Raw genomic sequence first — 27,746 nt, 5'->3', positions numbered from 1 at the left:
CCTATCCTCAGGATCCAACACCCTGCACCCTTGCCAATCAGCTGTTTGATGAGGAGGAAACGCTCCATGCGAGTGATGCTACCTGTTCATTACACTGTCCATCGTCTCCCCTGTAGTAATGGCGTCTCCATTCAAGTGAACAGAGAGTACTTGTCATTACACTGCACCACCGAAACTTTGACAACGCACAGTGTAATAAAGCGTTAATAGCGCGCGCATGGAGCACCGCCTCCTCTTCAACCAGCGGATCAGATTTTTTTAATCTATCCTGAGGATAGGTCATCAATATAAAACCCCTTTAAAGGAAATCTGTCACCAGGATAATTGCTATTGAAGTAAAGCCATGGCCTAATAGCACTAAGTACCTTATTTCCAGATGTGCCTTTGTTCCAGCAATAGATGTTTTCTATCCTCTGAAAATCCAGTTTATTTGGTATGCAAATGAGCCAGTAAGGTGCCCAGAGGGGCGTCACTCTTGCAGGAAGAAGCCCAGGCACGCCCCCTGCTAGTGCCCAAGTCCACCCTCATGCTGGGAGCAGGGAAAGGGGGGCAGAGTTATGGCTTGGATGTGATGTAGGAAGGGTGAGGGGTGGGTGGACACATTGTGGCAGGGGCGTGTCTGGGCTCCTTCCTGCAAGAGTGACGCCCCTCTGGGCACCTTACTGGCTCATTTGCATACCGAATAAACTGGATTTTCAGAGTATAAAAACATCTATTGCTGGAACAAAGGCACATCTGGAAATAAGGTACTAAGTGCTATTAGGCCATGGCTTTACTTCAATAGAAATTATCCTGGTGACAGATTTCCTTTAAGACCGAGCTGTAAGTAATAGCTCCAGTGCTTGGCGCTTTCTCTTGCTCTACAGGAGGAAGCTCTGACAGCGCTTTGCCTTCTCAGCCAATTGTTTGGTGCACTAGTGACCCACCCCTGCCAGTGACTGGCTTCGTGGGCATTCCCTGTGTGTTGAGATGGTGCCCTGGTGGGGGAAACTAGTGGAGGCTAGTATCACTTCTTTTGTTTTGTTTTCTATGCCATTCTGATGCTTAAAAAAAATAATAATAAAAAATAATGATCAGCTGGACACTCCCTTCTTTGAAATGTGGACAGTCACTTTAAAGGGGTTATCCAAGTTCTATAATGCCCCCCATATGCCCGGTTGTATTTACCTCGCTCCCCGGCACGGCCGCCACTGCATCTCCCCGTCAAATTTATTGACAGCCAATAGCAGGCGACAGGAACAAGCCTCCTAGCGTCACCTAGGATACTAGGGAAGCTAGTTCCTGTTGCGGTCTGCTATTGGCTAGTCCCATCCCCTGTCCCTCCCCCCATATGTGTTTTCATCTGCGTGATGGGGAGATGCAGTGGCACCCGTGCCGGTATGAGACGCAACGCGGGTGCTGGGGAGCAAGGCAAGTACAACCTCTGTGAGGGGCATTCTAGATCTTGGATAACCCCTTTAAGTTAGGATAAAGCTGGACTATTCAGAAGCATGCTTAGATGCTGGGCTTTCATATCACAGTAGGAGGGATACATGAGCCATCTTTTATACTTTCCACAGATTTGGTTTCAGGAGTTAATGCTTCAGTAACAGGCTGCAGCTGAACTGACAATTCTGTTGGGCACACAATCCAGTTTTCCAGAAAAACGTTGTTTATTGGAGGCATACATTTATAACATGAGCTTCCATTTTGCCATACTGAAAAAAATATGTATTTTTGATAGCTTCAGAAATACCTGCATTTCTCTGTGCAGTTGTGATGGAGGCTGGTAATTTAAACATTTAAAGAAGAAACCTGAATGAAGAATCCAGAAAGGCTGCCTAAGGTCATGCTTGGTGGCATCTTAAACTGATGTAAGAGGGGGAAGGGCAGAAAGAATTCAAGTTAATTTTAGCTACTGCTACTACTCATTACTTCCAGTCAGGCAAACCTTTGTTTCCCTGCAATATCATAGACATTCAGTATAACAAAACCTAAATGATAAATTTAAACTAAATATTTCCGTTATGAATTTGAAACTATTATTTCACCTTTACGTGCACCATTCTGGGAGATCTTAATAATAATAATAATAATAATATTAAATATAATACGAATACTTTAAAATGATCTGATTGAATGGCTGTTTCACATACACAGGATAGTGTCACGCTGCTGCTGACCTTGGTTTACTGGGCTCTTTCAGAATGCAACTGAAATGGGTGGGTTAAGCGACAATTTAAATCTACCGATCATTACCACTATATAGCTAGAGGAAGACCATACTACAAGAACAAAATCTATATAGCACATGGCCTAATAAATACGGCATTCCCTCATAATATAGTATGCTGTCTAAACCGCTCTCTCTCTCCAGTGCCGAGTGCTAAAGCAACCAGCAACATGGGTGTATATTTGTCTGCATTCTCTAAAACACAATCCCCTTCCCCCAAAGTTTTATATATCGATATACAAATGTATGAAATATTCCTTGATCAGCATGTGAACCGAACTGGATATACCTTAGAGACTGTCCCTATACTATGTGTAATCATGGACTAATAACCATTGTGGATTACCAAGGCACGGGACAATCACTATTCCACAGGCTAAGCCCTCATGCACACAAACGTATTTTGTTTCAGTGTCCGTTCGTTTTTTTCTCCAGATAGGATGCAGACCCATTCATTTCAATGGGTCCGCAAAAAATGTGGTCAGCACACCGTATGCCCGTTGCACAAAAAAGATAGAACATGTCCTATTCTTGTCCGTTTTACAGACAAGGATAGGCATTGTTTCAATGGATCTGCAAAAAACAGAAGCAATACGGATGCCAAACCAACGTCATCCGTATTTTTTTGAGGATCAGTGTTTCGCGGACCGCAAAACAGATAAGGTCGTGTGAATGTAGCCTAAAGAGGAAAGGAAATGCCCCAATGTGTTAAGATATTATAAAATGCTAAGGAAGGGGTTGTCTCAAGACCCTACTAGGGCGTTCTAGAGGGAGCCTTCTGCTTCCGTCTGTACCCAATACGGCGTACCTTGGGATGGGGGTGGAGGAGGTTCGACCCCACTGATCTGAAATTGATGGCCTATCCTGAGGACTGGATCTGCAGCCTGTAGATCCCCTTTAATAGGATTTTCTCAGACCTGCTTCTAATCATAAAACAAATGTCACTTGACGGTGTAATACCACATACGGTATCTGCATAGGGAAAATAGAAATAAGAGTAAACCTTGCACAGAATGCAAAAAAACAAGTTACTCAATAAAAAAAAAAAATACATTTCTCAGTAATCATTAATGTCCACAAGGTTTCTTTCATTATCATACATCTCTTTTTAAAAGAGTTATCCACCTTGAAGTGAACAGAAAATAAACTATATTAAGCTCCGACAGGACTCGCAACAAGCACATTTTTTGGACTTTGATGTTTGCCCCCTAAATATGCAAGCTCATTTTTCCGTTTCACTTCCCACTCTAGTCTTTAAAATGCCTTAATCTCCTGCCCTCGGATGTTGACTTTATAAGAACAAAGGTCAGGGGTTAGAAAGAGACAGGCCTCAAAAGACTGAGACCATCAACTTCTGCCTGAAGGAATTCTTCACCGCCAAACAAGCTTATATTTAAAAGGTTCTAAAACATTGCTCACATAGAGGTAAAAACGTACCCTGGAGATTAACGCATTGTATTTCTGGGGAACAAAGTATTAAAATCAGAGCATCAGAAACTGCAAAGCTTGTTCAATATATGGCGCTAGTGCAGTAAACTGACACCTTATACAGAAAGGGGGGAAAAGACAAATCAGAAGCTTCCGAGCATCACAATAACACTAGCAAACAATATAAAAAAAGTGTGCTGGCAAGACTACAAAGACGGCCTACACAAGACTACTTAGAAAAGGGAAACGATTCACATTGGTACCAAGCCCAGTGTAACGGTATAATATTACCTTCATGACAGCATATACATCAGCATTCCCGCCACCATGGATATCTTGGCAGCAAAACGATAGTGAAGACGATTTCACGTCTTTGCTGTGCTGGCTACAATAGTCTGGCGGATCGCCTATTAACTTGGAAGCTGTTGTCAAAGCAACTACTGTATAACAGATATGCAATGCTTCAAAAAGAAAGTGCCCGATGACTTGGCTTTTATTTCCACTGCAAACGCAAGGCAGGCTTTTTTTTTTCCTCCTGCATAGAATTTATTTTATGCACTTATATAGCGCTTTACATACTTTAGCATCACACTGTCCCCAATGGGGCTCACAATCTAAGGTCCCAAAACCAGATAAACTGTACAATAAATATCACATTTTATCTGAACGTCCTCTCAGCTTTGTTTTCCAACTACGCACGTGCATCTCCTTTCAGTATGCACTAGATTCCGCACTCATTGTGCACATTTAACTCCTAACAGGCAGCGCATCTGTCACAGCAGTCTTCATTTTAACGCTATTCAATGAAATATGGAGCTCTGGCCATTTTCTCCAATGAATCATTTGCATCTGCAAACAATGCATGAGCAGCATCTTCAAGGAGCGAAGCAGATGCTGTTTTCATCAACTGAAACTGTCAGCGCTGAAAAACAAATGGCCTCAAAACGTTTGGAGAAGCCTTGTCACCGCATTAGGTTCTGCTGAGGGCCAACAAGTGGACAGATCTGAATTCATTCAGGAGCGTAAGAGAAAGGGTTAGAATGAACACACGGCTCCACCGCTGAACTGGCTAAAATGTGTCCGTTATTGAGCATACTTTAATGTCAATGTGAGTTTACACTTCAGTCCTCTTCCTGAATGAACTAGATATCTGGTGGGATGCAGAAATGGCCATGTAGACATCTATGTGCGTATATATATATATATATATATATATATATATATATATATATATTTATTTATTACACACACACACACACACATATACAGTGGTTAGAACCGCTCACACAGCAGAGTAACTGCAGATTGTCCATTTTTCTACCAGGACTAGAAAAATTTAAGATACAGTATTAATACTTTTTCTGAATTGTCAAATACTACATAGGCTAACCCCCGCCAGAACCGTAACTGGGCTAGGATACACCTTTTATTTGGGCTCTGTTGGCATCATAGCTACTGTTCTAACATGATTCATGTCAAGTCCCTGGGGAATCAGTTATGACTTTTTTTTTTTTTTTTTTTTTACCATTTTAATGGATCCCATTCAGGGTTGCCAACCGTCCAGAAATTTCTGGACAGTTCATAAAAATAGGTGACTTTGAAAATAAATACGATTCGTTTTTTTATTTTGAGTGGTGGTACCCGCCTAGATTATTTTGGTGGTAATTATCAAATTACAGCTCACAGTAAATGCTGGTAATGAGTTCTTATCAGTATATTGAGCTGTAGACATGGATTACTTCTAAATTTTATCATTCATTATGGTTTTCCAAATTGTCTGTAAAACATGTGGGATGTCAGTGATTTTGGGATGAGTTGTCCAGAAAAAAGAAAAATTCTGGTTGGCAATCCTGATTCCACTGACTTACAGGATACAGCAGTGCATTTTCTTACAATGCAGGACTGAATAGTGCAGCATGCTAAATATCAAACAAAAAGGCACACGAAGCAAGCATGCACACCAGAAGATCACAACGCTTTACTGAACGCTAGGCAACGCTAAGACAATTAAAAGACAAGCAGACCAGGGTTCATGCAGCGTGCTAACAAAACCCTGACCAAGGAAATGTGAATAAAGCCTTGGTTTATGTAAAAATACTAAATGAAAGCAGCATATAATAGCAATATATGAAAGTCTTGTAATTCATAACTAGCCATTCCATGTCACCAACTAATACCATATATGCACACACACCTATAGCTAGTAAAATGACACATGGTAGGAGGGATGCCCATTCACGTTCTTACTACCCACATACCTGATCCGATATACATATGCAAATATAGAAAAAAAAATTGCTTAAAATGTCCCCCCCACAAATTATTTCATTTTGTCATCCTTCACACTCTCCCGTCTCATACTGCATAGAAAGGATTTCCCTGCTATGGATGTAGCTATTGTTTTTACTGTGTTTTTTTTTTTTCTTTTCACCATGCAGTAAAATATCATGTTCACGGGTTCAATATGTATATTTTTTAAGGTTTTAGTACTTTTACCCAATAAAACCATGTTTTATGGAAAGAAGTCAATTCTGTGTCGCTGCATTTCAAGAGCCATACTTTTTTATATTTTTTAGTCGATGTAGCCTTAAGGGGGCTTGCAGGAAAGGTGTTATTTTTATCATTTTGGTGTACTTATTATACATTTAACTAATTTCCCACAAAATTCTCTAGCACTGCCTAATAAGCAGATTCCTCTGGCAGCCTTCGTTAGGTCCCCGGCTGCCATATTGATGACCCACAATTGTGTTGGCAAGTGCAAATTGTCCGACAAAGTTGAAACCTTGGATGTAGAGGCTGCCATTGATCGAACCCAACATCTAACAGTCTAAACAGCCAGGACTGGAGGTTTCTCCGATTTGGGGTGTTACAGTAGGAGCTGGAATAATTTGTATTTATTAGACAGCTATTAAACATCTTAGCTACACCTATTGGTTTGCAGATGGTTGCCCCTTTGACACAACTGCCTCTATAAGGCTACATGCGGAGCAGATAATCCAAATAAAAAGATACATTTTAAACCATATATAGATAATGCATTTCTTCTAAATAGAATCTGAAAGCAAAGGGGGATCAAGCATTAAAGAGGACCTTTCATGGGTCTAGACATTATGAAATAAGTAGGGGGTTGTGTAGGGCATAGTGCAGGGATGTAATATCGCTTACTAGCGTGTCTGTCCGTCCCCCCGCTGTGCGCCTGTTGAATTCTCCCGCCTGATATGCTAATGAATATCATCGGTACAGAGAGGAGGAGACTGCCCTGTTTCTTACTGGCTGTAGCGTGGTCCAATCACAGCGGAGAGCATCACAGCCAGGGAGAAAAAAAAAAGTTCACCTCCCTGGCTGTGATGCTCTCCGCTGTGATTGGATCGCGCTACAGCCAGTAAGAAACAGGGCAGTCTCCTCCTCTTTGTACGATGATATTCATTAGCATATCAGGCGGGAGAATTCAACAGGCGCACAGCGGGGGAACGGAGACGGACAGACACGCTAGTAAGCGATATTACATCCCTGTACACAACCCCCTACTTATTTCATAATGTCTGGACCCATGAAAGGTCCTCTTTAAAAAACTGAGTGGACATTCCTCAAATGCCAAAGTTTTTATTTTCTGTGAGTGAAATGGAGTAAATGCGACACTAGCACAATGTGCTGGAAGAACAGCACATCGTACATGGAATGTTAAAGCTATATAGTACATGGGACCAAATGCCCAATCAATATAAAGCCAACATGTTTACTTAATAATATGAAATAGGCAGGAAAAAAGTAAGTAAACATGTTGGCTTTATATCGATTGGGCATTTGGTCCCATGTACTATATAGCTTTAACATTCCATGTACGATGTGCTGTTCTTCCAGCACATTGTGCTAGTGTCGCATTTACTCCATTTCACTCACAGAAAATAAAAACTTTGGCATTTGAGGAATGTCCACTCAGTTTTTTAAAGAGGACCTTTCATGGGTCCAGACATTATGAAATAAGTAGGGGGTTGTGTACAGGGATGTAATATCGCTTACTAGCGTGTCTGTCCGTCCCCGTTCCCCCGCTGTGCGCCTGTTGAATTCTCCCGCCTGATATGCTAATGAATATCATCGTACAGAGAGGAGAAGACTGCCCTGTTTCTTCCTGGCTGTAGCACGATCCAATTGCAGCGGAGAGCATCACAGCCAGGGAGGTGAACTTTTTTTTCTCCCTGGCTGTGATGCCAAATCATGAATCCGTTTCCTAGCACGTGAATAGGCTTTTGCTTTAATGGGGGGCAGTAGCATGACAGTTTTCCCGAAAGTCTTCTTTTAACCACTTATATGCTATCCCATCAGGCTGTGAACTAGGAAGAGAATTTCTGGTTTCTCGGTCATGTACCATGCAGGTTTGTCCTACGGTGCTCCTAACCAAGTGCTAACCCGACTTCACATCACCAAACCTGGGACAAGGAGCAATGAAGCTGAAGTGTCCACCTGACACGTCATTTACAAATTCCAGACAAATAATCCACGTTATAGAAGAAGCACTACAGAGTGAGGTAGATGCAGGTTGTGGAAGTACTATAACAGTGCTGAACAAACATTGCACATCAAACGCACAACTAAATGACAAATAGCTTTTGTTTTCGACCACAAATCATGGCTACTGCAATAGAAAAATACAGTCAGTGTTGTAACATGTCACCGTTGGTTGGTGGCCGCGGCGTTTAACGTCTTGTTCCTTTTCAATAGCATCCATTTTATCTGAGGGCCTTGTGATTACCTCCCGTTACTTAGCAACACAAGCACCGAGAACTGAAAAGCTCTACCTGACACGGCAGATCATGCAGGACCCGCATTTTCTGGTTGCCTGGCAACTTCAACATTATACAATCTTTTGGAGATGCTGCACTAAAAATTTCAGTAGATAATGTGTTTCACAGGACGAAAAGGAACAGTCTCAACGGGGCATTGTTTTTACTTCAATCCTGTGTTTTTCATAAATTTTTAGGCCATCTAAATAGATCTGATTCAGCATGTTGTAAAAGAACTGGAATAACAGGCATTTTTTTGTGTTTTTAGGTTAGCTGTGTGCAAAATGTGAAATATGAATTAGAGGAATTTACAGCAAGAAAATCCAGGAGAAGACTCCATTCATCACAAGTAATGATGTGCACCACCACATTCATGGTGTAGCTGTACATAACCGGACCCGCCACCACTTACACTAGTTTGGGGGTTGTTTCGGAGCTAGCAGATTCAATTAAAACTAGGGGTGCATCGAAATTCTGGCAGCCGAAAATATCGGCCGAAAATGTACCTAATCCATTTCGGCCGATATTGTTACATATCGGCCGAAAATATGGGGTGTAGGATTTGTCACCCACCATCTGCGGACGGGCGGTTTACTGCATCTTTATTTTACCTTACAATCGTGACGCTCCAGTAAGAACTCTGCAGGCAGAGCGGTGTAACGTCACTTACTCACGTGACGCGCCTGCTCCGCCTCCTTCATTCATAAAGTGGGCGGAGCAGGTGCGTCACGTGAGTAAGTGACGTTACGCCGCCCTCCGCTCTGCCTGCAGAGTTCTTACTGGAGCGTCACGATTGCAAGGTAAAATAAAGATGCAGTGAGTGATGCTGTGAGCAGCAGGGCCGGGGCTGTTATGGGTAGGGGGATCGGTCTATGGCACTGCTATGGGGAGGGGGGATCTGTGCACTGCTATGGGGAGGGGGGATCTGTGCACTGCTATGGGAAGGGGGATCTGTGCACTGCTATGGGGAGGGGGATCTGTGCACTGTTATGGGGAAAGGGATCTGTGCACTGTTATGCCCATAACAGTGCACATATTCCCCCCCCCCTCCATAACAGCGCCACCCACAGATCCCCCTCTCCATAACAGAGCCACCCACAGATCCCCCTCTCCATAACAGCGCCACCCACAGATCCCCCTCTCCATAACAGCGCCACCCACAGATCCCCCTCTCCAGAACAGCGCCACCCACAGATCCCCCTCTCCAGAACAGCGCCACCCACAGATCCCCCTCTCCAGAACAGCGCCACCCACAGATCCCCCTCTCCAGAACAGCGCCACCCACAGATCCCCCTCTCCAGAACAGCGCCACCCACAGATCCCCCTCTCTATAACAGAGCCACCCACAGATCCCCCTCTCCATAACAGCGCCACCCACAGATCCCCCTCTCCATAACAGCGCCAATCATTAAAAAAAAAGTATTTTAAAAGTATTTGGGCAAAAAGGCAGTTTCGGTTTCGGTTTTCGGTCAAGGGCATCCTGAATTTTCGGTTTCGGTCCAGAATTTTCATTTCGGTGCACCCCTAATTAAAACTAAAGCTTTTTTCTTTTTTTGCAGCACAGGAGGGGCTTAAATAGGGTCATAAAATGAAACCGCCTTACAGTACCATCCCAATCTAGTTAATCTGCAGATCTGCCATTAAATTAAGATGCTAGATATATGTATGCTCGCCAACCTTTCAGTTGTGTCCCAAGAGGATGAAGATTTTTATTTTATTTTTTTGACCATTGGAGTATCCAGTTCTCAAATCATGTAACTTTTCCAAATAGGCTGCATCCATTTTCAGGATTTCCTCAATGCACATTTGGGAGCTGCGGCCGATAATGCAGCACACCAGCGCCACATACAGTTAATGTTCATGAAAGGTTGCTTTCCAGGTAGTGCCTGAAGGTCTGCCTTTTTCACCAGAGAATCCTGGATGTTCCAAAAGAGTTGGCAAATATGGATATTCATCCTCCTGGCTACACAGGACATCAGCAGCTAAGACAGCTACCAGTAGGCAGCAGGAAGGAGTTGAAATTCTTACTTGCATGTACAGTTGTGTTCAAAATAATAGCAGTCAGACATCACTAACCTGATCAATCACCAATGTTTTTGGTAGAAATGAAATTTCTACATGGCAAATAATTTACTAGCAGGTGTAGTAGAGTAATAGAAACCCAACAGTCATGATATGCATGCTGCTGATTCTCTGAAATTCAATCACTTATTGATAGGGGCATATTCTAAATAATAGCAGTGTGGAGTGAGGTCATTCATTCTTTGAAAAACAGGTGCCAATTACTGCCCTTATTTAAGGAAGGAGGGCAGCAAATGTTGTGCATGCTGGTTACAGTGCATTTCTCTCTGAAATTCTGAGGAAAATGGGTCGTTACAGACAATGTTCAGAAGAACAGTGTGCCTTGAATAAAAATTTGATTGGAGAGGGGAAAACATATAAAGAAGTGCAGAAAATGATAGGCTGCTCAGCTAAAATGATAGCAAATGCTTTAAAATGGCAACCAAAACCCAAAAAAGACGTGGAAGAAAGCGAAAAACTACCATTTGAATGGATAAAAGAATAGCCAAAATGGCAAGGACTCAGCCAACAATCAGCTCTAGGAAGATTAAAGAAGGTCTAAAGTTACCTGTGAGTACTGTTACAATTAGAAGATGCCTATGTGAAGCCAAGCTATCTGCAAGAAGCCCCCGCAATGTCCCACTGTTGAAAAAAAGACATGTGCTGAAGAGGTTACAATTTGCCAAAGAGCACATTGACTGGCCTAAAGAGACATTTTGTGGACTGATGAAAGTAAGATTGTTCTTTTTGGGTCTAGTGGCCGGAGACAGTTTGTCAGACGACCCCCAAACACTGAATTCAAGCCACAGTACACTGTGAAGATAGTGAAGCATGGTGGTGCAAGCATCATGATATGGCGATGTTTCTCATACTACGGTGTTGGGCCTATTTATCACATACCAGGGATCATGGATCAGTTTGAATACATCAGAATACTTGAAGAGGAAATGCCCTTGAAATGGGTGTTCCAACAAGACAACAACCCCAAACACACCAGTAAACCTGCAACATCTTGGTTCCAGACCAACAAGATTGACGTTATGGAGTGGCCAGCCCTGGATCGTAATCCAATAGAAAACTTGTGGGGTGACATCAAAAAAGCAGTTTCTGAGGCAAAACCAAGAAAAAGAGAAGAACTGTGGAATGTAGTCCAATCATCCTGGGCTGGAATACCTGTTCACAGGGGCCAGAAGTTGGTTGACTCCATGCAACACAGATGTCGAGCAGTTCTCAGAAACAGTGGTTATACAACTAAATATTAGTTAAGTGATTCAAAGGAAAGCAAAATCTTCAAACATTTTTCAATTTATCTAGTGAATGTTTGAGTTTGTAAAGAAGAATACAAACACTGCTATTTTGAACAGTCTAAGGCTACTTTCACACTAGCGTTCGGAACGGGTCCGTCTGATGTTTCATCAGACGGATCCGCTCCTATAATGCAGACGTTTGCATCCGTTCAGAACGGATCCGTCTGCATTATAACTTAGAAAAATTTCTAAGTGTGAAAGTAGCCTGAGCGGATCCGTCCAGACTTTACATTGAAAGTCAATGGGGGCGGATCCGTTTCAAGATTGAGCCATATAGTGTCATCTTCAAGCGGATCCGTCCCCATTGACTTACATTGCAAGTCTGGACGAATCCGCTTGCCTCCGCACGGCCAGGCGGACACCCGAACGCTGCAAGCAGCATTCAGGTGTCCGCTCGCTGGCAGACTGATGCATTCTCAGCGGATCCGCGTCCACTGAGAATGCATTAGGGCTGGACGGCTGCATTCGGGGCCGCTTGTGAGCCCCTTCAAACGGAGCTCACGAGCGGACACCCGAACGCAGGTGTGAAAGTAGCCTAAGGGCTCTTTCACACTTGCGTTCTTGTCTTCCGGCATAGAGTTCCGTCGTCGGTGCTCTATGCCGGAAGAATCCTGATCAGGATTATCCTAATGCATTCTGAATGGAGAGAAATCCGTTCAGGATGCATCAGGATGTCTTCAGTTCCGGAACGGAACGTTTTTTGGCCGGAGAAAATACTGCTCCGGCCAAAAATCCGGAACACTTGCCGCAAGGCCGCATCCGGAATTAATGCCCATTGAAAGGCATTGATCCGGATCCGGCCTTAAGCTAAACGTTGTTTCGGCGCATTGCCGGACCCGACATTTAGCTTTTTCTGAATGGTTACCATGGCTGCCGGGACGCTAAAGTCCTGGCAGCCATGGTAAAGTGTAGCGGGGAGCGGGGGAGCAGTGTACTTACCTTCCGTGCGGCTCCCCGGGCGCTCCAGAGTGACGTCAGGGCGCCCCAAGCGCATGGATCATGTGATCGCATGGATCACGTCATCCATGCGCATGGGGCGCTCTGACGTCATTCTGGAGCGCCCCGGGAGCCGCACGGACTGTAAGTATACAAGGAACAAAACAAATTTGATATATTTTTCTTCATGTTTTGATTTGGAATAGAATGTGTAGTGTTCCCAATGCATTTGTGTGTATGGAAATAAAAGCCATTAGAATGATTTTGAGCTTTAATCACTTTTTAGAACACACTGCTATTATTTTGAACACAACTGTATGTTCCTGTTACTATTTAGTAAAGCAGCCTTTTTCAAAGATGTTGTTCACTGGTGGTGGTGGGGCGTTTGTTTCAGGGAAACCCCCCCCAGTGTGGCCTGGACCTCCAAAGGGTATCATACTTCATGTCCTCGCCTCCAGGGTCCAGCTTCTTTGCTCCCCCTCAAATCTCCTGTTTTCTAGTGTTAACATAAGGATTGATGCAGGGCACGTGGCCACAGCAGCAAACGACTGGCTGTGTCCTCCCACGCCTCATGTCACATGGCGACACATGGGGTGCATGTTACTGCTGTGGCCAGTTACTGGTTTCAGTGCCCAAATGACCCGCATTACACCGGATGTTGACGCGGGGAGACTGGAGATCTGAAGCAGCAGCAGGCGAACCAAACAGCTGGAACCAGGCAGCGGGGATCGGGCAAGTACGATTCCTTCCACAGGTCCGGCCCCTTTGAAAGGTTTGCCCACATTTAGGGTCCATTCACACTTCCGCAAAATGGATCCGGATCCGGACCCATTCATTTCAATAGGGCTGGAAAAGATGCAGACAGCACAGTGTGCTGTCCGCATCCGCACTTACGTAACGCAAAAAAATAGAACATGTCCTATTCTTGTCTGCAGACGTTGCGGAACGGATCCGGACCTATTCATTTCAATGGGGCCACATGATGTGCGGATCTGGAAATGTGGACCCGCCGGTGTCAGTGTTTTGCAGATCCATGGATCCGCAAAACATATACGGATGTGTGAACGGACCCTTAGAGTGTAGATATACAGTAGATTTATCACAGTGACTGATGCTGGCTAATAAAGCTGTTGCATCTTTAGACTGTCTAATCTAAGCTTATGCCACCTATAAGTTTTTATGATTTTTTTTTTTGCACACAGCGGTGGATTTAGGTCACATCCCATTTCCCGTGAAGCCACGTCCCTTTATCAGACAAGGCGTGTAAAAAAAAAAGTTAGAAGGGCATATAAAACAAATTGTAAACATCTTGTACGACAGTTTCTGGAGCATTTTCAATAGTAAATCTGCCTCAGCGTCTTTTAAAGAGAACCCATCATGAAATTGGAGTGCCATCTGCAGGCGGCAGGTTAAGGAGCAACGGGAGCTGAGCAGGTTGGTGTATAGTTTTATCAGAAATGATTCAGCAAAACCTGAATTTAATTTAAATCTCTGCTCTTTCTACCCTTAGAAGTCATGTGGGTAGTGCTCCTCTGTGCACACAAAGTGTCACTGAGTAAGAAAGCCAACCTGACTTCTAAGCATAGAAACGGCATAGAATAAATTACCGTACAACTTATCCTGAATAATTTCCAACTAAACTATATATCAATCTGCTCAGTTGCTCCCGTTCTATACATACACAGGTGAAAATCGAAAAATTTGAATATCGTGCAAAGTTCATTTATTTCAGTAATGCAACTTAAAAGGTGAAACTAACATATGAGATAGACTCATTACATGCAAAGCGAGATATTTCAAGCCTTCAAAGCATTTATTATGGCTTACAGCTTATGAAACCCCAAAGTCACAATGTTGAGGTACCCTTTGCTCAGGGGATATGGATTAGTTAGCGGACTAGAGTGTGACACTTTGAGCCTAGAATATTGAACCTTTTCACAAAATTCTAATTTTAAGCTGCATTAATGCAATTCCTTTTAAGTTGCATTACTGAAATAAATGGACTTTTGCACAATATTCAAATTTTTCGAGTTTCACCTGTATGCTGCCTGCACTGCATATTCATGGCAACAGGTTCCCTTTAAGCAGTGGAATGTCTTTAATTACAACTGTACGGTTCACAATAATTTGGATATTTGTTTGTAATGTAATCCCTATGATGGCAACAACCAGACCTGCTCAATAGGAAGTCATCAGAAATGAAACCAACATACCTATCGCCTTTTGGTTTTCGTTTCTGAATCATCTTTCCCTTGATTCTTCTTTCACTTCCTATGCAGGGATTGCCACCTGGGCCGGTTACTCGTAACGACTCAAGTCCTTTGGAAGATTTCTTAAATGTAAATTCAACTGGCTCTCCTTCTTTAAGACTTCTAAAACCTTCCATATAAAGTTTGCTCTGCAAAAAAAAATTACAAAAAGAAATAAAAAAAAATTAATAAAAAAAATTCTGAATGACCACTGCTTTTACCATTGCTTATATTGACTATCAAGCTCCATAAAAACTCCCTGCTGAAATAGTCCCATGATTTTCATTAGGGCACGATATCCTTTTTTTGACGTTTAAAGCACATCTGTCACATAAATATGTTGTCCGATGCAATGGCAGAATATTACAAAAAATAGATTTATTCTTCTATTAGTCAAAATGGCAGAAAAAATATTGACCTCTTTAGCTAAAAGGAGCAATTAAGGAATACCAGTTATTCACAGGCTGCTATACAGTATATAAAATAATACATAGCAGCCTGTCAATCACCGCCGCCAGGGGCGTGGAAAGGCTGAGAGCAGCCAAATGACAATATTTTGCTCCTTTTTGGCTAACAGAACTGACCTGTCCCTTTAATATACTGTACTTACAAAGGGCAGCATTTTTAGATGATAGATCTGCTTTAAAGTGGTTGTTCGGTTTCAAATATTGCCGATAGATCATCAATATCATATCAGCGGGGGTCCGACTCCCGGCAGCCCCTGCCGATCAGCTGTCTGAAGATACTGCAGCGCATTCTCTTCGCTGTAATTACAGCTTCTCTGTCCAATTCACTTGAAAGGGAAGGAGCAGTTGTGAATGGGATGGGGGAGCTGCAATTACAACTTAATGTCGATGGCGAGCCAGTAAAGAGAAAAGAGAACGCTCTTCATAAAGCAACTACGGTACATATAATCTGGTGACAATTAGGTTTTCAGAGCACTGTTAATTGCAACAACAAATCCTGTTTTTTCTATGTCATTTTCTAAGATAAGTCCTGAAAAGCAAAATTTTTCTTTTTCGTTTTTTGAATTACGTAGACTTTACACTTACATCTCACCCCACTTTTACATATGTCGAAAGTCACTTTTGGCTAAGTCAGATTTATTAATGATCCTTTAATACAATGATGAATGTGGTTTGATGGTAGCAGTTTATCCTTCAGTAAGCGGCTTTACAAAAGTGGCACGTCTTTACGAAAAAGTCACATGTTCTAATAAAAAGTCGCATAAGATAAGCATGGTCCTCACTGGAGTGAAATTGCGCAATTTATTGCGACTTTTTAATTTGTTGCAATAGTAAATCTGTCTAGAGATTCATTTACATAAGAAAACACGTCCACTTTCAGAAAACTGGCGAGCATAGTGCAGAGCCAATAAGTCGCAAATTTTTGCGTGGTTTTAGCGATTGCGCAAAAATGTGCGACTTTTTCACTCCATTATTTTGACTTGAGCCAATGATAAATCTGGCCCTTTGACTATGCAGATTTTTTTCTGGTGTCTTTATACTTCATACTGGTGGAGCCTATATTCAGTCTAGCCATTAGATATAGCTTGAAAGCCTCCAAGGATTTAGTGCTGGCAAGTTTTTTTTATATTCCACTTTTCTTTTAATCAAGCAGCGAGTAAAGGAAGGCTCCCAACGCCACTTTAGGCTTCGTGCACATAGATGCGTTCCTATTTTGGTCTACAAAATATGAATACATTATGTGAGCAATCCGCATTTTTCTCACTCCCATCAATAGATAGGATCCCTTTTGTCCACAATAGGACATGCTCTATAGTTTTCAGAACAACCACATGGATCCAAATGTAGATTGCACACGGATGAAAAATACTGCAGAGGAGATTAAATCCCCAAAAGTTCAAGTCCCAGAGTAGGACAAAAAAAGTACTGCAATATATATTTTATGAGGTATCACCATCTGTTTTAAAAGCAGATAAATTGAAATGTTTTGATTTTTTTTTATATAAATAAAGGTGAAATACACTGCCTGTCCAAAAATAATAATTACAAAAAAAAAGTCAGTCGCCACCTGGATTTAACTAAGCAAATAGTTATGAGCCTCCTACTGAATAATTACTGCATGGGCGATTATCTTTCAGCTGGCAATAAGTTATTTAACCCCAACTGGTGCAATGAGTTGCTTCTCATTTCTTAAACAACCATGTCGAAAGACACATCTCGTGGTCGTGGAAAAGATGTTAGCCTGTTTGAGAAGGGTCAAATCATTGGCATGAATCAAGCAGAGAAAACATTTAAGGAGATTGCAGAAACTACTAAAATTGGGTTAAGAACTGTCCAACGCATTATTAAAAACTGGAAGGATAGTGAAGACCCATCATATTCGAGGAAGAAATGTGGCGGCAAAAAAATCCTGAATGATCGTGATCGGCGATCACTTAAACGTTTGGTGAAATCAAATCGAAGAAAAACAGTAGAACTCAGGGCTATGTTTAATAGTGAAAGTAAGAGCATTTCCACACGCACAATGCGAAGGGAACTCAAGGGATTGGGACTGAACAGCTGTGTAGCCGTAAGAAAACCACTAATCAGTGAGGCAAACCAGAAAAAAGGCTTCAATTTGCTAGGGAGCATAAAGATTGGACTCTGGAGCAATGGAAGAAGGTCATGTGGTCTGATGAGTCCAGATTTACCCTGTTCCAGAGTGATGGGCGTTTCAGGGTAAGAAGAGAGGCAGATGAAGTGATGCACCCATCATGCCTAGTGCCTATTGTAGATTTTTTTCTTCCCCGATGGCACGGACATATTCCAAGATGACAATGCCAGGAATCATCAGGCTCAAATTGTGAAAGAGTGGTTCAGGGAGCATGAGACACATGGATTGGCCACCACAGTGTCCAGACCTTAACCCCATTGAGAATCTTTGGGATGTGCTGGAGAGGGCTTTGCGCAGCAGTCAGACTCTACCATCATCAATGCAAGATGTTGGTGAAAAATGAATGCAACATTGGATGGAAATAAATCTTGTGACATTGCAGAAGCTTATCGAAACAATGCCACAGCGAATGCGTGCCGTAATCAAAGTTAAAAATGGTCCAACAAAATATTTTTGGTGGCGACTTTTTTTTTTTGGGACAGGCAGTGGCTATGGACTCAAATTTACTACGGTCATGAAGAAGATCTCAGAATGGCTTGGATAAGTAAGGATGTTAAGTTATTACCACATAAAGTGACACGTTAGATTTGCAAAAAATGGTCTGGGCAGAAGGGCAAAAACTGGTCGGGGGTAGAAGATGTTAATCAGGTGTGAACTACAGTTATGTCTATTTTCAAACCACTGGATAGGGAGGTTGCTGGTGACACACACCCATTAAAGAGACTGTCAACTCTGAGAAACCACAAACTACAATAATCAGTAAATCTCTTTAAAAGTTGCAGATTCTGAATCTAATTTTAATCTTTTTCCACTCCATTATATTCCCCTGCAGTGTGCTGATGATAGAGAGGGGTCCTCACATCATACAATACTGTATAATAAAGACTCATGCACATGACCGTTTATCTGTGTCCAATCCGCAGATTGAAGAGAAAAAGAAAAAAGGAAAAAAAAAAAAAAGACATTCGACTCTGTTTGCAGATCCCTTCCTACTATTCGAGTGAATGGGTCCTCAAAAACAGACGTCCCACAGAAATGCTATCCGTATACAGTCAGGTTTTTTTTTGCACACCGTTGCTAGGTGACCTGGAACTCAGACCCGGAAATACGATAGACATACGGATGTAATATGGTCACAAAACAAGGAAAAACAGAACAGATGCAGAACAAACTAGGATGAAATACGGATTTCAAAACAGACTAGAAATTCATATTTTACTGCTGTAAAAAATGAAAATAAAAATGAAGAAGTCGTCCTAGGACTCCATCAGTATACAGCATATGGCACAAAAATGCATGCAAATAAAAATCTTAAAATATACAGAATCAGCATCTTTTAGAGGGGTTGTCTAGGATTTTTTTTTTATTTGCTCCCCAGTCAGCTGTAACTGGGGAGAAATCTGTCCCCCACCACTTTGTTCTGGCTCCTTGGCTCTCTTTACTGAACCTTCAATCCAAGTGGCAAATCACTACTGGGTCATGTGCTGCTTGGTGGCATGTCACCGCTGAGGTTAGTCCCTGGTTCAGCAGTGCATGTGCCTGTCTATGCAGAAATTGACAGATTGGGACCAAAAAAATCCTGGTAGCCAAAATGGAGCAGCGCCAGAGACATGTCAAATGTTTTCATTCGGTGGAGTGCATATCACGTTCTCTCCTTGCGGCAGAGGACAGAACCGAGACAGGTTCATAGAGTTCTATTGAGCCCGTTGTTGCTGCAAGGAAAGAAGGAAAGAGTGTGTAGTATGCACAAGCTTCTCTCTCTCTCCTCACTCTAGCGATCAGTGTGGGTCTCAGCTCTTAGATCAAAACTTTTGATATGTCAATGTGAAATATCAAAACTTTTACCAAAAACCTGTGATGCTTTAAGGAGCAATGAGGGACAGAGAGATTTGAGTCCAAAAGAGGGACACCAGGAAGGCATGGACCAGGATCACAACACATTCATTTTTTTTTTTTTTACACAATGCAAGACCATGACACTAGGGGGGTCATTTAAGCCCTTTAGCTGGCGGTGGGTCCACCGAAGTTATTTAGAGGAGCCTACCTCAACATAACTTTGGCTTTCCACCACCGGTCTAAACGTAACACAGATTCTTTGCCGGCTTAAATTCAGACCATTCTCTACGCGTATAAATTATAAATGAGACGGCCCTCCCACCACGTCCACTTTTTAGAGCTGGCATGAGCGGGGGAAAGTCACAGAGTGCCTCAATCTGCACCAGAAATATGCCTAATATAGGTGTATTTTGTATAGTAAAGGACTCCCTATATGCATATTGTTGCACCAGATTTTTTTTTAATTATTTCATTCCAAGAGCCAACTGTATGAGGGCTTGATTTTTGTGAGACCAGTTGTATTTTCACCGGCACAATTCTGAAGTACATATAATACATAGCAGCTTTTTTCAGGGCGAACGCAAACAAAAAATACTGCAGCTCCGTAATTTTTTAAGGTTTAGAGCCGTTACAATGTTCATCATATGGCATAAATGAAAGGATACATTCATTCTGTGGTGTACACTTATGGTAATACAAAATGTTATACAGGAAAAGTAGAAATATCCAGCTCGAAGATGATAAAAAATAAATAAATAAATTAAAAAAAATCGCAGCTTTATTGCGGTATTAAAATAGTCGACATACAGGACAAGTTCAGTAACGCGTTTCAGACCATAAACAAATAGCAGTCCTTCATGAAATGGTCTGAAACGCGTTACTGAACTTGTCCTGTATGTCGACGATTTTAATACCGCAATAAAGCTACGATTTTTTCATCATCTTTAAGCTGGATATTTCTACTTTTCCTGATTTACCTTAACGCATCCAGGTGCGTCATCCGTGCTCAGTTGGTGGAAGGGAAGGCGAGAGCTGCTGTTTGCTTCAATGTGAAAATGTTATACAGTATCTTTTACTACTTAAATAATCACTTTTTATGTTGTCGTATTCCGAGTGCCATTAACTTTTATTTCTCTGCAAATGGAGCTGTGTTATTCTGCAAGAGATAATGTTCTCCGTGGTGCTATTTTGGAATACATATGACTATCATCACTTTTTATTCCAGTTTTTTGAAAAGCAAGGTGAACCCAAAAAAATAAAAAAAAATACCAGCATTATTTTAAAGGTTAAACGCAATAATTTTACAGTTTGAGTAGTTATTACTAGTAAAGCACTTTACCTACTTACTGAGCAGAAGCTTTACCTTTTCTGGCCTTTCTCTGTTAATAAGTATTTATCAAAACTCTTCAACTTTATATTTTTAGCCCCACTTAACTCCTGATTTGACATTCTAAAAAGGTGAAATTTTGCTAGCGACATTCAATTATCAGTCCAATTTTCACTCCAATTTTTGCAGTTTAGTGTTTTGGCAGTTTTTTGTAAGATTACGTTCATATGAAATGATAAGTTTACGTATATAGAATCCACATTCATTAAAACTCAGTTTTTACAATTCCTGACATTTAATCCTAGTACACATTCCCTTTCTTAGTTCATTTAGGATCACTACTATATTTCAAGAATGTGAAACGACGGAAGAATACTACAGAAAATAGTTGATTCTTTTATTTCTTTCATTAGTTCCCAGAGACAGAAGTTTGCATACACGTGGGTTAAAGAGGACCTGTCACCACTCCTGACATGCCTGTTTTAATAGCTTCATGCATTCCCCATGTAATAACCATTCTAGAACATCTATTCTTATGTCTGTATGTTGTACCATTCCTGTATTATTTCTACTAGAAGTTATGAATGAATTGCTAGCAGTCTGCAGTAAGGGTACAGAGGGGTGTTAACCAGTTGGGGGTGTGTACCTGCACAGACTCACTCTATCCAATCATTGCTGCCATTTTCAGACTGTGCAGGTACACACCCCCAGCTTGTTACCATCCCTCTGTACCCTTCATGCAGACTGCTAGCAATTCATTCATAACTTCTAGTAGAAATAATACAGGAATGGTACAACACAGAGCCATAAGAATAGATGTATCAGAATTGTTATTACATGGGGAATGCATGAAGCTATTAAAACAGGCAGGTCAGGAGTGGTGAAAGGTCCTCTTTAATATTCAGTAAAACTGCCTTTAAACTGTCCACCTTGGGTCAAAAATTATTGGATTGCCTTCCACAAGCTTCTCACAATGGGGAAGATTTATTATGGCTGTACAACAGTTTTCTGGTGTACAATAAGGCAGGGAGGAGTTCCGTGACACGACTGATTTAAGTTTTTGCGTTTTGGCTTTCCGTTTGTGAGATCCGTTCAGGGCTCTCACAAGCGATCCAAAACTGATCAGTTTGCATTCTAATGCATTCTGAATGGAAAAGGATCCGCTCAAAATGCATCAGTTCAGTCTCCATTCCGCTTTGGAGATGCTTGCAGCGTTTTGGTGTCCGTCTGATGAAACTGAGCCAAATTGACTTTCAATGGTGTTCAAGTCTAATCGGTCTTGGCTATGTTAAAGATAATACAAACGGATCCGTTCTGAAAGAAAGCAGACTGTTGTATTATCTGAACAGATCCGCACAAAACGCGAGTGTGAAAGTAGCCTAACACGTGTGCCAGAAAACTGGCGCACACCACACCTGAAATATACACCAGCATCTGGAGATAAGATATTTATTAAAGGAAATTTGTGAGGCAAAATACTGCCTCACTTTAATTGACAATGTCATTTTGCTAAAATCTTGTGCTAACCAGCGCATGCCGAACGAGCCCCCATATTTATGAGCTCCTGGCTCTACCCGCCCACCTGCTGCGTATTCAGATGGAAAAAAAAACTGTTAGAGTTGGGTGGGCAGAGAGGTGAGCTCATGAATATAAAGACTCTCCGACATGCTCTGGAGCTGTAAGAACCTCGCAGCACAAAAAAAAACAAAAAACGTAACAATTTTCGGGGGTTGTCCAAACTATTTAAAGGCACAGTGAACTTGGTGTATGTAAACTTATGAGACACTGAGAATGGGATGAAAGAAATAAAAGTTAAAATAAAAAAAATAGTCTCTGGTATTATTCTGACATTTTACATTTTTGTATTATATAGCACTGACCCAAACTGAGGTGGGGTGAGTGTACTAGGAGTAAATGTCAGGAATTGTGGAAAACAGTTTTAATGAATATGGCTAAGGTGTATGTAAACATATGACTTCAGCTTTATGTGTGCTACTGTATGAACGCCCAGAACTTTTATTTGTAAGGAGTTAAATACATATAGGCAGGGAAGGCTAAGATTTTTAGGAATTTTTACAGAAAATTTGCATTTCATTCGAAGTTATCTGAAGGTAGTTGATCATGTCAACTACAATAGTCAAGAGGTCTACTACAAGTCTTTCATTCCTACAGTTTTGGCAATCTCAGCGAGAATCTTCTCAGACTGTACTCTTGGGAGCAGGGCCCTCATTCCTCTTGTTTTAATTGTTGACTTGTTTGATGCCCTGTTATTTGTGACCGTTTGTCCATGAACCCCCTGATTGTAAAGCGCTGCGGAAGATGTTGGTGCTATATTAATAAAGATTATTTATGTGTTCACGGTGTCTCACTGGTTAGTACAGTTGCCTTGCAGTGCTGGTGTCCTGGATTAAAATCTGACAAAGGGCAACATCTGCAAAGAGTTTATGTACTCCGAGTGCGAGTCGCAAGGGTTTCCACAGGGTAATCCTGTTCCAAAAATGTTGAAAAGGCTTAATATAACTCGTTTTCTCGTCATGTATTCGACATAAAGAATTTAGATTGTGGGCCCCATTGGGGGCAAAACTTCTGTACAGGCCTACAGAACGTGTTGGTGCTATAACAAGAGCAGATGATTAATGTGGACCAACGCATATGTGGTACGTGTGTACTCCAAAGAGGAAGAACTTTTGATTTCATGAGGATTTATGTTGACAGTTGGCTGACAGATTTAGTAAAGACTTGGTGGTACTTTTACAATGCTCAAGATATCTAGTGTCAGAAAATAAATGGATTTCGATGATTAATAGTAGCATTTTTTTAACTGTGGTACTAAAAACATTTTGGGTCATTTCATCCACATGTGAACATAAGACAAACATATGTGGTGCAAATAAACTGCTCCAGTCAGCTGAGAAATGTCATCACAAACAAGAACACTGTAAAATAAATCACAAATTAGATTTGTGTAATTTGTTAAAAATATAGTTTTGTATAGAATATGTAGAAATGCAGTGTTGTGTGGCAAAAGATATGAAAGGGGTCTTCCAGTTTGCACCAACATCCATTAAATTATTAATTTATGGTAGCTGTAATTTCGTAATGTATTTTATCTTTCTTGCCCCTATCTGTTGTGCTGGGCTGTGGTCACATGACCATGTCCATGCAGCTCTTTCCCATGATAGGTCCATGGATGTATCAAAGCAGTAAGAGGGGAAGTAACAAGGGAGCATCTATGTAACAAGCTGGGAGGAACTATAAACTAGCTGGGTGTAGTTACTTAAAGGATTTCACCCTTTCGCTACCAGTGTCATACATGTACAGGGCTGGAGCAATGAGTTAACTGGGCAGCGGGTACAGTTTGAAACCGCAACCGGCCATAATGCCGATCATGGTCATTACACCCTTTAGATGCCGTGATCAAGGGTAATCAAGGCATCTAAACAGTGAAAATCCCGAAAGCGCGCGCTTCCGGGTTAATACAGGCATCACCGTGTGACCAATGGTGATGACTGCAATCTACTGTAATAGGCTGGGTCTCTCTGAAGAGACCCAGTGTATCAGAGCTGCAATTCTTATGTTGGTCAGCAGGCCAACATAAGAAATCAGCAATTCACATATTACTATGCTGCTGTATGCAAAATGGCATTATTAAATAAAATAAAAAAATGGTGAGTGTTGTAGCCTCCTACAAAAAATATATTTTTTTAAATTCTGATTTCTTATGTTGGCCTGCTACCTGCGGTCACAGTCATAAGCCGGGGGTCTCTGCTGTTTGAAACAGCAGAGACCCGCAGGCCATGGTGCCCGGTTCCATGTTAACACATCGCTCCAGCCCCGTACATAAAACCTATACATATATAGTATCATTGTAATTGTACTGACCCAGAGAATGAAGGTCACAGGTCAGTTTTGCCACAAAGGGAACGCCGTAGGGACAAAACCTGTGAAACTGTGGAGGAATTGCGTTTTTGTTTTCCATATCACCCAATTTGGAATTTTTCCCCACTTCACTGTATTCCTTATTAAATGGTGGCATTAGAAAGTACAACTTGTCCTGCCAAAAACACGCCCTTATATGAATATGCGAACAGAAAAATAAAATAAAATAAATAATCAAAAAAGTTATGGCTCCAGGAAGATAGGAAAGAAAAATAAAAACGCAAAAAAACTCTGGCATCTAAAAGGTTAAACAAACCAGAGGGCACAAACTTTTAGGAGCACATTTATTAAGCTATCGAGCGACAAACAGTCACACATTTTGTGACTTTTTTGGGTAATTTTGCACTGTGCTCGCCACTTTCTTTTTTAGTGGTTGGAGCCTAGGCACCCAAGCATATTTATTGTAATTTATGCTAGACAACCAGAGAAAAACCCTAAAATCTATGCCTGTTCCCAGATAGGAGCTCTGTAGATTTCAGTTCACTTCAAGATGTTCCACAATTAAGAGGCATGCACCTTTTAACCCTTAGTGGACATTCCCAGTCATCTTTTTTATTTTTGTTTGACAGTGTGACAGGTTGTTTTTTTGGCAGAATAATTTATAGTTTTCAACAGTACACTTTTGATTGCTTTATACTTTGTTTTTAGTAGGAGAAATGAATAGAAAGCATATTTAAAGGGTATGAGTCATTAGAAAATGACATTGTTTAAATCACAATTTTATGTTAAATTTTTTTTAACCATGATGTTATTTTGAATTTTACATGTCAATATCTATATTTAAAATAAACTAAATCTTGCAGTTTTTGCACTGGCCACTAAGCCTAATAATAGTTGCCACTTTTTGGTCTGTACAGTAGGGGTGGGCGATATGGCCTAAAATCTATATTGAGATATAATTTTAAGCATGTGCGATATGCGATATATATCACGATATATTGTTTTCTATATTGGGGGGGGGGGGGGGGTTAAACTTTTTTTTTTTTTTTTTTAAACTTTTTATTTAATAACTATTAGCCTCCTTAGGGGCTAGAACCCTTGTCATATTCACCCTAATAGAGCTCTATTAGGGTGAATAGGACTTTACACTATCCCTGCTGCCCTGTGCTTTGTGCACACAACAGCAGGGAGCTGACCATGGCAGCCAGCCTCTCATGTGCCCCCCAGCCTCTCCCTCTTATCAGCCCCCTCTGGTAACTCAAACCCACCCCCCCCCTCCCTCCCCAATATTAATCATTGGTGGCAGTGGCCACAGGGTCCCCCTCCCCCCCCCCCATCATTGGTGGCAGTGGGCAGTTCCGTGTAATGCTGGGGCTCCGATTGGTTACCATGGCAGTCAGGACGCTACTGAAGTCCTGGCTGCCATGGTATGTTAGTGAGCAGCATTATACACACGTGTGCCGTGGCCGCCGGGCGCTCCTTCTTCTCATAGGTCTATAAGCATTAGCCATGCGCCGCACAGACAAAAGAAGGAGCGACCGGCGGCCACGGCGCACGCGAGTATAATGCTGCTCACTAATATACCATGGCAGCCAGAACTTCAGTAGCGTGAATCCTGGCTGCCATGGTTACCGATCGGAGTCCCAGCAGTGTAATGCTGGGGCTCCGATCGGTAACCATGGCAGCCAGGATTCACGCTACTGAAGTTCTGGCTGCCATGGTATATTAGTGAGCAGCATTATACTCGCGTGCGCCGTGGCCGCCGGTCGCTCCTTCTTTTGTCTGTGCGGCGCATGGCTAACTGCCCACTGCCACCAATGCAGAGACTGAAGAACATTCCCGGCACCTGACCTCTGACCCGCGCGATTAACCCCTCAACTGAGGGGTTAATTGCGGCGGATCGCAGCGTGCAGTCATAGGGGCCGGGATATGGCCGGCACATGAACGCTACATTGGTATTCAGGCATTCATTGGTGGCGCAGTGGCCACAGTCCCTCCCCTCCTCCTCCTACTCTGTTCTTATTGGTGGCCAGCGGCAGCAGCGCACAGTGAAGAGGGAGGGACTCCTTCCTTCTCCACTGTGCCGGCTCAGGAGAACATGGTGCGTGCCGAGAGCGCGATCATTCACTACCGCTCCGTGGTCATATCGCGGTCCGGCGATATAGGCGATATGCACAAAATCCATATCGTGGCACAAATTTATATCGCATATCGCCCACCCCTACTGTACAGATCAATTTTCTGCATTTATCTGCTTATTATTATAGGCAGGACAGGTATGACACATATCACTTATATACACAGATAACATAGGATCCACCACCTGTCCTCTGCACAGGTCACAGAGGATGCCTAGAATGATTTCCCATAGAAGTCAATAAGGTGCCCGAAAGTCCATTGAGTCTATGACGCATGTGGCTGCTGTAATGGAATTTTCTAAATGCTGTTAACAGCAGCTCAGGCAAGATAGCAGCCCCCATATTCATGTTCCAAACATAGAATAAAATGTGCAATCAGAAAATAGAAACAGATTATAAAAAAGGATGTGCGCCATCTAGTTAGGTTAGGTAACTAAGTTTATATTACAGGTTGTTATAGACACAGCGCATCTAGGGTTGCCAACCGTCGAACAAAAAATACTGCCCAAATTTACTTGGTCAAAATGGGTGTGCCAAGTGTCAGGTCGGAGAGGTGTAAAGAATACTGCCTCTGGATCGGCAGGAAAGTATTCTGTGGAGTGATGAATCACACTTCTCTATTTGGCAGTCTGATGGACGATTTTGGGTTTGGCAAATGATTGGTGAACCTGCATGACTACACTGTACCAATTGTTTGGTGGAGGAGGACTAATGCAATGGAATTGTTTTTCCCAAAGACCCCCCGTTCGTCCGATGTTGGCTCCGTTGATTTTGGCGCCTTATAATTTTAATGAGCCGACTCGGTTTGGCGCCTTATATTATAATGAGCTCCTCCCTGGCTAAGAGCGGTGCACTCTGATTAGATGCGCCCACAGCCAGGTAGAAGAGAACCGCCCCCCAGCGAAACTTCAAGTCTCCGCCTAGTATAACCGAGTTGGCTCATTATAATATAGGCGCCGAAATCAACGGGGCC

At 42.1% G+C, this 27,746-nt stretch overlaps 1 protein-coding gene across 1 annotated transcript in view; it reads right to left on the bottom strand.

Annotated features, from left to right (window-relative positions):
• The window catches only part of LIN28B (lin-28 homolog B), an 83,650-nt gene that overhangs the window by 24,613 nt on the left and 31,291 nt on the right, over positions 1-27,746 (bottom strand). Inside the window, exon 3 of the mRNA XM_040428809.1 lies at positions 14,939-15,123. Coding sequence (XP_040284743.1) covers positions 14,939-15,123 — 185 coding nt within the window. The remainder of the gene's footprint in view (positions 1-14,938; positions 15,124-27,746) is intronic.

This window comes from Bufo bufo, chromosome 4 (assembly GCF_905171765.1).
Source record: "Bufo bufo chromosome 4, aBufBuf1.1, whole genome shotgun sequence".
Classification (NCBI taxonomy): Eukaryota; Metazoa; Chordata; class Amphibia; order Anura; family Bufonidae; genus Bufo; species Bufo bufo.
This window is presented reverse-complemented; position numbering and strand designations above follow the sequence as displayed.